The 13,210-nt window shown below is 39.5% G+C and overlaps 1 protein-coding gene across 8 annotated transcripts in view; it reads right to left on the bottom strand.

Annotated features, from left to right (window-relative positions):
* Positions 1-13,210, bottom strand: part of PIP5K1A (phosphatidylinositol-4-phosphate 5-kinase type 1 alpha) — a 48,453-nt gene that overhangs the window by 34,057 nt on the left and 1,186 nt on the right. Inside the window, exons 1-2 of one of the 8 annotated variants that reach the window (XM_073234621.1) lie at positions 10,613-11,155; positions 2,631-2,669 (exon numbers count right to left, since the gene is read on the bottom strand). The exons of 1 other annotated variant lie outside the window; for it this stretch is intronic. In XM_073234621.1, the coding sequence (XP_073090722.1) occupies positions 2,631-2,669; positions 10,613-10,685 (112 nt within the window). In that variant the 5' untranslated portion in view covers positions 10,686-11,155. Of the gene's footprint in view, positions 1-2,529; positions 2,565-2,630; positions 2,670-10,612; positions 11,156-13,210 lie in introns of those variants that run through there. 6 more of the 8 variants (XM_017670869.3, XM_017670868.3, XM_017670870.3 and 3 more) reach the window with 6 other exon arrangements.

The raw sequence follows: 13,210 nt of genomic DNA, 5'->3' as shown, positions 1-13,210 counted from the left end.
TTAGGAAAAAAATAACACAGAAGAAAGCAAGTCTAGATAATCAAGCCTCTTCATCTGAGGTGGCTTCTTTCTGAAAAGGATGAAGTTCTAACAGTGAAATTATTTTTATATTATACTAACTTCCCAATTCATGTCTGTAGTTTGCTTCTACATGACTACTTATTAATAGGCCCTGGACGAAGAAGCATTCAAAACAACTAGCTAATGTTGCTGTACTAAAAGTGAAAAATTAAGTCAAGACAGTCAGCATCAGAAAAAATGGTTCAAGCAACTTATTTTTGAGTGGGTCAATAGACACAGAGCCAACCACAGGGATTTTGAGCCCTAGTTCCTGTGCAGAAAAATGTAAAAAAGATCTAGTGAGACAAGGGTATACTCACTTTGGGAATTTTTTTTTTTTTTTTAATTCTGTACAGGGCATGCTCAGTGTAGCTGAAATCTCTGTTACTAAAAGTTGGGTTTTAAATAGAACGGATTGAGAACTTAGCTCCTTCAACCACAAATGAAGTTATTTGCCCATTTTCAAGCTAACAAATCAATAACCGTTTATATTATCAAAAAAATAATTCAGTAAGGGCCTTTTTAGTCTAATTCTCTTTTTTGTAAGTAAGAGCACAGAGCATAAGAGATGTGTTCAAGATCACAGAGCAAAGGCAGTGACAGAGCCAGAACTGGAATCAACATTCCTAACCCCCAATTCAGCCTCTTCTAAATCATCTTTTGTTTTCAATTTCCTGGCCACCTAAAGTTCAGGTGGGACAAGAAAGCACCAAGGGAACTAGAATGCTCTTGCAAACTAAATTAATCTCTGAATTGCTAATGGACAATAATATGAACATGTATTTCCTTCCCTTGAGGTTTGCCCTTCCCTTGGGATAAGGAGATCTATTTTTCATTTTCATTGATAGAGGATTAAATGCCAAGTCCTCCTCCTTCAGTTCCACTCAATGACATTAACAGTCATTGTTCCTCTGGCAACAGTCATCAATATCACTGGCAAAAAGAGCAGGAAAGAACCTTTCCCTTCTTTTGGTGAGATTATCCTTGTTCTGAATAGAACAATGCCAGTGTTTTAGAGGAGCAGAAACAGTCTTTCAAGTCTGATTTCTTGAAAGTGCCATTTCACAGATGTTAAGGTACTCACTAGTAGCAGAAAGTACCTTTTTGAGTCAGTTACCTAAGTCCACATTCATTTCTAAATATTTTCTGAAAGAATGATCACTAATCAATATACTATACACAGAAGAGCTGAGAGTTTTATCACTTTTTTAGGAGAGTTAAGGTCAGAAGTTCCGTCTGCACTATTCTCTCTTTCACCACAGACTCCTACTTCAGTCAGTATCCATAAACAAGAAATGTTTAACTGATTTAAGGTCAAGTTAGTTCACACACAGACTTTCAGATTAGTGAGAGCAATAAAAGCATAGTGGGTAGGAATGTGAGCTCCAAAATCAGAACACCTAAGGTTGTTTGCTAGGTTTGAATATCAGATCCACAATCTATTAACTAGGTAAGCTTGGACAAGTTGGTTAAAACTCTCTAGGACTTGGTTACCTCACCGATAAAATGAAGAAATCACATGTACCTCATAGGGTTGTTATGAGAATTTAAAAAATTGTGTATAGTACTTAGGTAACTGACTCTGCAATCAATTCCAAGAACCCTAAAATAAAACAAAAGTTTGCCTATCAGATGCCCTCTTTTTGTCCACTGCAATTCAGTAATTATAAGCCTTATGCTTTTAATCAGAGTTAACTCATGGTCCTGCATCCTCCAAAAAGAAAACTTTAATCCAAGGTGAATGGAGTTCTTACTTTCCTCTGCTAAAGTTGTTGATATTACAAAGACATATAATGTTCTATAAGCACTAGCAATTATTATTATTGTGATTTATGAAACCCATCTACAGGATAGGAAGGGTCAGGGAAAAAGATGTAGCAGTGAGGGAAAAGAAAAAGAGCTGGGACTAATTTACTGAAACAAAAGGAAATGAAATTATGGGAAGATTTCAAAGGAGACAAAAAGTAGTTGGACTGACTCAAATTATATTGTGGAACTGTGAGAAAAGATACTTCCGTGTTAAGATAGCATCATCTTCCATTTGCAACAACATGGATAGATCTAGAGGGTATTATGCTCAGTGAAATACGCCAGGCAGAGAAAGACAAATACCGTATGACTTCACTTATTTGTGGAATATAAAAATAAAGCAAAACAGAAGGAACAGAACAGCAGTAGACTCACAGGCACTTGAGAAGTGACTAGTGGTTACCAAGGGGGAGGGGTTGAGATGGATACAGAGGTGGAGGGGCAAAGGGGAAGGACATAAAAGGGCATAATAATTTGCAATCACAATATAACTAGATCATGGGGACTGGTGAACCACTGTGATGTACATCTGAAACCAACAGGAGATTGTATATTAATGACAGTTTAATAGTTAAAAAAAATAATCATTTTTAGAGGGTAGAGAGTCAAATAATGCTTGAAAGACACCCACAACCTGTCCAGAGGAAGACCATGCATTACCACTGCAAAAAGTCTATCATTGTTAATGGGGAAGAGGAGTTGGCTGCTAGTTAACAGCAAAGAGCTCATGCTTCTTCAGCAAAGATACACATCGGATCTACCTCTCTTACGGTTGACCCCACAGCACAGAAAGTTGAAACCTAAATGAGGAAAAAAGAAAGTTATCACTTACTTCTGGGATTCTACTCGATTACAGCAGAATAGGCATTAAAAAAAACACTTAAGGTTTAAAATTATGAACTAGACCTGGCCTTCTACCCAACACCATACTGTGAAATGAGATGATTTTCTGCAGTTCTAGGTAAATGTCCAAAAAATGAGAGGAGTTCTGGCAGAAAATTTCTAGGAGTGGTCACAAAACTTGTAACCCAAATCATTTCACTCTGGAGCGATTTCGGATTGGTAAAAAATTTTCAGGTAAAAATATCCTTTGTATGCAGGATACTCTCCTTTAAAAAAAAAGTATGTACATTTTATTTGAGGCTCTTCCACTCTTGGAGGTCAACTTGGCAACATCTAGCAAAAAGCCTTATAAACAAATATGTACAATTTGACCCAGATATGGAAATTTCTTCTTAAGGAAATAAGTGGTCAAGTGTACAAAGGTATATATAAAAAATATTTACTGCAGCATTGTATACAAGAACTCTAACTGGAAGATACTACAACTGGAAAGAATCTAAATGAAAAATAGGGAACTGGTGATATAAATCACAGTGTAGTCATAAAATGGAATAGTATATAACCATTGTTTTTATGTGTACTTATGGATAGATGTCACAAACTACTGAGTGGAAAAAAGGTAAAAAATTTTTATAGTACATTTTTGTCAAACACTACCTACAAATACACATAGAAAAGGCTCAAAAGATTATATACCAAAATGTTAAAAAAATGACTACTCTGGATAATGGGATTAGGTTGATTTTTAACTTTAGACTTCTACTTTTCCTTATTTATATACATTTTCTATAACAAATAATTACATAGATAATTTAACAGTTAATGAAAGAGATACACAGGGATGGCTTTACTGTTGTTCTCTTTGCTTTAAGACCACTATTCAGCAGTCTCCCACATACAGACCAGTATCACTCCCCACGTCACACATTAACTCAAACTCATTACAATCACATTATGCTGCTGTGGAGATAGACTAGAATGAAAAATATGAAAAGAAAATGCCTAGCCATGCTGACAATCCTAAACACAAATAAGCATGACTCCTTTACCCTCCCTCTTTCTCTACTACATATTACTTTAAGATGCCTATACAACCTCAAACAAACCTACATCAGCACATATGGTTAAGAGGTTTTCTCTAAGAAGGCTTATCTTTCATATCTTTCAGAATATCAATATACTTTATAAAACAGGGATACCTAATTTCAGCATTATCTCCTGCATGCCAAGACTTGATCTTCACTCTTATGAAAATAAGCTGGGAAATCCTTACTGTTACTAATATAATTTCAAGGCAGCTGACCTAGCTAAGTCAAGGGCCAAAGTGGAAACAAACTAATCAATTCTTGCTAAAATACGAAGTTGAATCATCACCCTACATTACAGAAACTTTTTCTGAGTAACTCTGTACTAGCCTTAAGGAAGCACTCCGTTTTGGTCGTTGGCCCCACCCTAATTTGTGTTTGTGGCGAAAAAGGTACTGGAGGGGCTGGTTTTCTAGTCCCCTAGCAAACCACCACTGTGACTCTCCATAAATTTGCTTGCCACTATGAACCACAGAGATTAAGATTCACTATTGACAGGAAGAAGAAAATGAAAGGAAGGAGAGGAAGAGAAAAACCATCAATGTAATTTTTTTGAGAAGTGTGAAAAAGGCAAACTTCGAAGGGGGAAATGAATTACCATTAAAAGGGAAGATAACTGAGACAAAGATATTTTCAGGTAGTATATAGCTCCAAAATAAGAGCTGTTTCTCCCCCCAGTGTGTGTAACAAAACAGAGCTGGCCTTAATACCAGAGCCTCTCCCTGTGCTTACAGAGCTGAAGCATTTCCGACAGAGAGGAGATGACATCATCTACCAGATGGAAACTAAGAGGCAGTGTGTAACTGACTTCAATGTTTGAAGTACACATATAATTTGGGGATGCTAGAGGTTAGCCGGATGTGCATTCCTCAAACGACTGAAGTTTTGCCTGAACAGGTCATAGAGAAGCAATCCCAGAGATCCAGCTCAATGACCTACCAATACTACTACATAAAGGTGTCAGTAATTCCTACACAGTACATGAAAAGACAAGCAGCTTTTTGGAGACAAACTGTTAACTCTAGGTGGGTCCTCTTAGTTGATAAAGATTGAGAGTCACAGGTTTTAAAAGGAAAAAAAAGCAAAAACCCACACAAAACCAAATCACAATCAGCCCAGTTATTTGCTGGGCTATCTGAAGCAGTCTCTCTGGTCCTCATTAACTTGAAATACTGGAAGTCATTTTAACTATACCCTTCAGGTGAGAGGTACAATAAGTTCTCCAAATAAAAATACTCAGAATGATGTCTGAAATGTCAGCCTGCCTCCTGAGATACGTTGCAGAGCACAGGAAAACTAATGGCATTAAAAAAAAAAAAGGTACCATTACTACATCCGCAGTAAAAATTTAACCAAGCCAATTAAGATAACCAAGCCACATCTCAAAGAAAAGCTAAATTTTGTTTCCTACTAGGCATCAATTTTTCCTAAAGATCTTCTGGGAAAAAGTCAGAAAGGTAAGGATGCTCCTAAAAATAAAAGCAGTTTGATCTACCAGTCTTGGTGTCACATCAGCTAACAGCCAACTAAACAGCAAGGAATGAGCCACAAACTTACTAAAAATCATCTTGGTAAGATACAGCCTTTATGCAACACCTTTGCCACTAGTAACAATCATTATGAACCTACCTCTGTTTCCTAATTTGAAAAATAAGGTTAACTTAAAATACCTCTACATTTCCCTCTAGCAATAAACTTTTGCTTCTACTTCTATAGGTAAATTTCATTGTTCTCTGGTCTCAAATATTTATCTCTTAGCACTAAAACTTTGATTGAAAATATGAAAAAAACCCAAGTCCTTCTTTGAAAGACCTGAGTGTCCTGGATTAGCCAACCCATGGCCAAATCGTATTTAAGATTTCTAAGTCTAATTTCTAGAATTCCACTTCCTAATTCAATTTCCAAACCTGGCTGTATCTTGAAAAAGCAATGAATCTTGCTGGACTGGAATGTACATGTTTCAGCAGAGAAAGTCTAACTTTAATGATACTATAATGAGCATTAATTGCCCCAACAATGCACTTCAAGGCAATTATTCCTCAATCCCCAAAGCAAGAAAATCAGAGAAATGGCCAAGTTATTTCTCTGCCATCCCTTTTATCCAGGTTCTTGTGAATGAAAACTTGAAGTTTACCAGGCTTATTTACCTACACTGTGTAAACTACTCTAGCTAATTATGTATCTTTAAAAAGAACCCAAAGAACCTCTTTCCATTCTCTTCCCCCAACTTCCCTTGCTTACCTTCCTTTAGTCCACTTCTGCTCAACAGCACTGATCCTTTGGGATAGTGCTTATTCTGGGTTAATTCCATATTTTTCAGTTAAGTATGTATATGAGGCAAATTTAAAAAGATATATCGGACACCCTGCAAGGAACCTGCCCTCCTCTCTTTTTTTGCCAGTCTTCCTCAGACTCCAAGAGTAAGGAAACTTTTTGGGTATCAGATGTTTACCAGTTAATACATATTGTATATGGCCATTACAAAATAACTAGACTGGAATTTCAGAGGAAAAAGAAAAATAATTGGAGACAAAGTCTAAAAAGATAAGAGGGTTGAGGAAAAAAAGTTCAAACAGGAAACAGTAAAAGAAACAAAAGAAGTTCACAGAAGATATGAACAAAACAGGATCAACATATGTAAGAACTAAACAATGCTCTTTTTGATAGGGAAGGGTGAAGTGAAATGCAATAGGGGAAATAAACTAGGAAGGGGTTTCCTCTAGAATCAGTCCTCTTTGAGACCTAATGGTGTGGCTAGGGTTTGGAACACAGAGAAACAGAGATTTCCTATGCCAGGCTATCAGAAAATAGCAGAGTTCCTTAAGTATACTTTTAACCTTCATCAAGAAAATAATCGCCTAGGAAAAAGACGACAAACGAGAAGAAACTAACAACTTTGGTCTTGTTCCTTTCCTATGTCAATTATGTCCCAAAATTCGAGGAAAGAAAACATTCAGCTTAAAGGACAAAATAATCACCTTCCTTCCTTCTTCCCACTCAGTTCTGTCTTTACAGGCTATATAGTTTCCACTATGTCACCAAAGAAAAACAGGCTGATAAAATATGTAATAGCTAGTAGCTAGCACATATTTGAGCAAAACTATTAATCAGAAAAGTTTTATATCAACACAGAACGACACGCAGGAATTAACAAGCAAAGCATAGTACTTTGATATTCAAAGCTAACTTACAAGTACATATTACCAATTAACATCAGATACTGGATACCTGGTAAATTAATGTAATTATGACACTGAGCTTGGGCAGCCATAGCAAAAATAAATGGTTAATCAAAAACAGTATTTTGTCAGTTTTCTAGCAGAATCTACCAAGGGGACAAAAGAAAAAAAAGAGGAGGGGGCTAAATCCCCTAGTGGAGATTTAGTCCCCTCCTACTTTATAAAAATATCAACCAAACTGGTATCTGGTAATATCCTGACTATATGACATTCTGTTCTATCTTTACATTTCCAAATTTCTCACTCCAGAAAAGGGGCTTAAATTACATGACTTTTCACTAGTATGGAAGAATTGAAGGGAAAGGCATCAGCCTACAGATGGCTTAAACAGTATACAAAGAACAGACAAAAAAACCCTCAACAAAATCCCTACCATCTGGAGTTATCAGATTACAGCAGAATTTACTGGTGGGGCTCTACTGGGAAGAACAAAGCCACTAGAATAAAAGACTGATGAAACTGGCCCTCATACAAATGTCCCAAGCAACACTGTCAATCCTGTTCCTTTTAGGGTTCCCTCAGTAGTTAAGGGGGGAAAAATCAGGAAAGAAACTGTAAAGTTACCTCCAAATTACCAATTAACATCAGATACTGGATACCTGTTAAGTTTATGTAATTATGACACTGAGCTTGGGCAGCCATAGCAAAAATAAATGGTTAATCAAAAACAACCATTGATGGCAGCAAACTCCATCAACTTTTACAAACAACAAAAGTATAAGAACAGCACATGGTGATGGCTACTTTAAACTGATAGTACTTTATGATTGCCTCCCCAAATCCAAACATGGTAATTATTCCAATGGGAAAAGATGTCAAACATGTCTTAGAGCATAGGGTTTGATCTACTTTCTGTATTTCACTTGTCAGCAGCATAGAAGACCAGCTCTCGCTTAATTGCAAAATAACCTAGACAGGTACTGAATATTGGCAGGGAGCAACTGTTCTAATAAACTTTCTTTCCTAATCTGAATACCAAAAGATTCTGAGCTTCCAAAGTTTGAGTGGCTTATGTAAACCATTAATCAATCTGTTCCTTAATCCTGCATTTTAATTTTCAATACTGCCAAAGAATTCTGTCTTTAGGATTTCAGAGTTTCACCAAAATTTAGGTGAGTTCAGTTAAACAGCTAAGAATAATAAACTGGTTTTAGGGTATTTAAAACACACACACACACACACACACACACACACACACACACACACACTCACTCTCTCTCTCTCTCTCTCTCTCTCCCCTACCTTGAATTTCTACAAGGCTAGCCTTCTTACCTATAACAATTTAGGAAATCATAAAGCATTGCTTATTCCTGCCAAAGTCCAAATTCTCCTGGTACCATCCAGATAGAGTACTACTCTCCCCCAATCAAGAATAAAACTCACCTTAACAGTCTTTTTTGCATCAGAATCAAATACCTTATCCTCTTCAAAAGCATATTCTTGAAATGAAATAGTCTATTAAATTTACTAAGCCCAAACCTCAGTGAAAGTGCAGATACACAAAGGTCAAAACTGTGTATTTATACACAATAACCCCATAACGGTTGCAGGAATATTTATGAATAGAATTTTTCTTTATTTCTTAATCCAACTGTTTCAACAATTGCCAAGGACCAGAGGAGAGTGTAAAAAACAAAAGTAATATAAAGCTATTCATTTTTTGACATTTTTACACATTAACTTCACATATGAACATGGTAGAGTCAAGGAGCGGTAAAGTTCACTGAAACCACATATTTGACTTTCTGGTGACAACACAGTAAGAAAAAACATTTATAAAATCTGAATTATTAACTGCTTACACGAGGATCTAGCAGAACATGAAAACATATAAAAGATCAAATAGTGACAGCTAAAAAAGACAGTAAGACTATCCAAAGTGGAAAGAGATGGTAGAGGAAGAAGTAGCAGTAAATGACAAAGAAATATTACCCTTCATTCCTGAATCTATCCACTTGGCCAATACTTACTTCCATAGACAGAGGCTGAATCAAATTTTGGGGTATAAGCACATGGCTAACATTACCTGGTTTCTAATAGAACACTTGACTTGACAGTTAAGTTTGTTTTAAGGATTACACACAACTATTCTTCCTTCATTTGGGGAGGGAGAGAAGAGGTTTAAAATTTAAAAACTACTGTATGAAAAACTACGCTTTATCCTTCTTCAGACTTAGAATTCAACAGGAGTTTTGGCCCTCCAGTGTTTTTATAGGAAAGGCAAAAATCACCTTTCAAAAACTAAAAATAAATGTACATAAATAAAACTACAGTTTATGAAGAAGATATTTGTGACCACGTATTCACTCATCTCAGCTGGAATATGGAAGTGGAACCCTCTATTTAACCAATTCAAAATGGCAAGGATGCAATCCCAGACTTAAGGAAGTGTCGACATCTCACGTGAAGCGTCCCACATCTGGCAGCCTCTCCTGTTCACAGTGTAAAGGCAAGAGTCACTGGAACACCAGATATTTCTGATGGAATCTCTAGAATACTTTCTTGCTCAAACTCCAACACCCAACCCCCAACCAACAACACACATTTTCCCTCCTACACACAGTATGTTGCTTTTCTTGTGGGTTCCTTAGCCCTCTCTCTCTGACAGTTTCTAACTACTTTGAGCTATATCCTTCCCTCCATTCTCCAAGTGCCAATTTCCTGATACAGCCTAACCATTCTTCCAGTTCGTTTCCCATTATGCAATGCTCCCCATAGCACTTAGAGCCACCCTACACTCCATCCTTCTCACGCCTAATTTCCAACATCACCTCTCTCAGCCTCTACTGCAATTCAAGACTCCACCATTTCATCTTCATTTGTTTTTTGGGTCTTTTAACCCCAGTTTTCCACATTCCTCAGGCTATCCTCAGAACTTCCCATTCCTTTCCAAAATTGGATTAGTCTAGAGACGGGAGTCATGAAAGGAGGATGTATAATAAAATATGTACGTATGTGCAAGCAAACCCGTGTTTGTGTGTGGGGGATTGGAGGGGTACGAAGTGAGAAGGAATGACCCATCGGGGGGAGTCTATGAAGAAAAACGTCTCCAGTAACCCCCACCCCCAACAAAACTCACAATTCCCTAACTTCCCAGCAATCGAAAGAGTCCCACAACTCTTCAGTATCTTTTAAGTCCCATGGCTTTCTCTTCCACATTTTTATCCAATTAACCCCTCAATCAAATGGATTCTACCGGCCTCTCACACTGATTCCTGTCTATTTATGATTCCTCCATTTACTTAATTCTGCTTTTCTCTACAACCCTTTGGTTTCCCCCTGTTTCCCTTGCACCCCCACCTTCAATCTCCCCCTCCTTCCTGACATTATTCCTTCAAGTCCCCAACTCGATCTCCAGGAAAACAGCCAACGTTTTTGACAGTTTCTCTTTTCTCAAATACACGCTTCCCTCAGATCCCTCTGCGCGCTCAGAAAAGCCGTGCGATTGGAAGCCCGGCCCTGTCCTCCTTACCGGCAACTACTCGGACATCCCAGTTACAGGTGCCCTCCCAGGTCTTGCTTTTTGTTCCTATAGCCCAACAGTCATCACCCCCTGCCCACGCCCGCCCTGGTTACCTGAGGACGAGGTGCAGGTAGGGATCCCGGGATCCACGGATGAAAACCCGACTGCCGAGGCGGCCGACGCCATCTTGGCAGCCCCCTCCCCCTCAGAAGCCTCGCTCCTTTCAATCGGGCTCTTCCTCTTCTTGGAGTCGAATGTTCCCCACGTCTTTTCACAGAACCCGCGTTCGCTGGCCACCTCCCCGCCCCCCTTCCGGGCTTCCGTCAGACGCGTCGGGCCGGCTCCCGGAACAGCTCAGGGCCGCACCATTCAGCGGGTACAGGGGAGAACTGCTCTCTCGTACCCTCTCCGCAACTTTAACCGCTTTCTGAGGGAGCTACTTTCACCCTTCACAAGAGTAGGCTCAAGCCTGCTACGGGGCGCCGAATACAGACTAATTCCACCTAAAGGAATAAGGGGGCGTTAAATGTCCCGGCGGAGTGAATGCCCCCTTCCCATCCTCGCAAGCCACAGCGTGTTTACCGCCCAACCACCGTGCTACACGCCGGGTGACCAGGGAAATCCGGGCACCGCGTAGACTCCCAGCCTTCACAGCGTTCCACCCGAGGGCGGCCTTGAGAGGAGCAGAGCCAATCGGGAGGCTGCCACTGGTCACGTGAGGAGGGGCTGGGCCTCAGGCCCTGAGGAATTCATTTGTTGGAGACGGGCGTGCCTGGGTCCGCAGATCGTTTCTACGGAGGCTCGCTGGGTCAGTTTAGGTTCGGCTCTTTGAAAGGATCGGTTTGCCGTTGCCTGAGCTCGAGATAAGAGGGCCCCAGGCTGGCCCTCCCAATTTCACAGCCCAGGGAAGAATCCTCAGCAGAAGTGCCGTTGTCATTAAGCAGTCGAATATCACAAAACATGGCATGCCACCAAGTAGTCTTCCGGCTTTACTACCTTGTTTACTATTTAACACGTGCGCAAGTCTTGCCTTCCTCTGAATGACATTCGAAACGGGTCTACACTTTGCCTCAAGACCGGTGCTGGGCAGTTACAGAGTTTACTAAATATTTGATAAATGAATGAGTGGAAACCTGTCAAAAAGGGTTACGGAAGGCGATCAGACATATCACAATCTTCCCGCGATCCAAGTCCTTAGCTTTATTTACGTACGCACCAAAGGGCGTAGAAACAGAGAAATTCCCCCACTCTAGCCTAGTTTTCCTTATAACCCTGCTCAGTTTTAACTAAGTACCCTGGATGTTGTGAACCATGGTGGGCATTTGACGACCTGTCTCTCTGTGAACAGACTGTAACCTGATGGAGACCAAGGACTGTGTTTGTGTTCCTCTTGTATCTCTAGCTCCCCCCATGATGTGACTGCACATAGTAGAGGCTCAATAATTATTTGTGGAATGAATAAATGAAGAATGGGGAAAAACTATAGGTTTTGTAGCCTTCAAAATGGCCTGATTATCTCCTGTCTGGATGTGTCCTGGGTCCTGGAAAGGGATCCTAGGACCCAAACATCTAGAGAATATCCCCATTCATTTACCTCTGCCTTCTACCCCCCTCAATAAAATCTGAAATAATTGTTTCCCTGCTGCCACTTGCTGGATTATTCATCCTCCTGTGGGTACTTGAAGGCAAACAAAACTTCAAATGATTGTATTTCCATTTGTAAATCCATAGCAATGTAATTGTGTAGCATTCAAGCATTTTATGATTGGTTCTAACAATATCCACCCCCCCACCCCCCACACATAGTACAAGAACTAGAAGAACACACTGACCACAAATACCTATTTGGCTTATAAGGTATTCTATAAATAAATATCTGCTGAATAAATTATCCTTGTTTCCATAAAAGGCATGGCATTGCTACCATTTCCTGAGTTATTTTAGAAATCAGCTGGTGTAGAGGTAAAGCTGTTTCTGATTTAAAATTGGAAATAAACCAATAAATCCCTGACTCACCAAGGCAGTGGGTCAAATGGGGATCTTCTTGGGATTTTATCTGGGACTTCAGCCCTCCTGAAAGAAGAGATCCCTATTTTGTAGCTTCTTAGGGGTCTTTGTTTTTCCTTTATGTACCAGAAAATGGCTATTATTACTCCTACTACCCTGTGTTATGTCCATCTAATTGTTTGTCTCCCATAAGACTGAACATTTCAGGGCAAAGATTATATCTTAATCATTTTTATATCCCAAGTATCCAGAATAGTTCTTGGCACAGAATAGGTGCCCAATACATGTCTCCTGAATACATAAATGGATGAAGGCAAAATTCAAAAAGTGGAGATAGAAGCATCTCCCATCTTTTCCCCCCAAACCTTGTCTCTGCCCCCACTTCCACTCAATCCCTGGGGTGCCCTCTGAGTCATAGAGCCACTCTTCCCCAGTAACATTCCTGGCATAGTAGAATTGGGATGACATGGCAGGGTGTGGAAGCAGGGGCAGAGCAGGATACCTTGGCTTGATGCCCCCCAAGGAAATGGAAAAGGGAATTCACCAATATATACTTCGGAAAAGGGGAGCAATCTGGTGATCTCAAAATAGGGGCACACACACAGCTTTATTAAAGCAACCTCCATGTCTTTGAACAGGTCTAAGGTCAGAATGGAAGGGCTATAGGCTGGCAAGATCAACACAAAAGTAAAAGAAGATGGGTA

The sequence above is a fragment of the Manis javanica genome, chromosome 4 (assembly GCF_040802235.1).
Source record: "Manis javanica isolate MJ-LG chromosome 4, MJ_LKY, whole genome shotgun sequence".
Lineage (NCBI taxonomy): Eukaryota > Metazoa > Chordata > Mammalia > Pholidota > Manidae > Manis > Manis javanica.
Note: the sequence above shows the minus strand (reverse complement) of the source record. Positions and strands in the feature narration are given on the sequence as shown.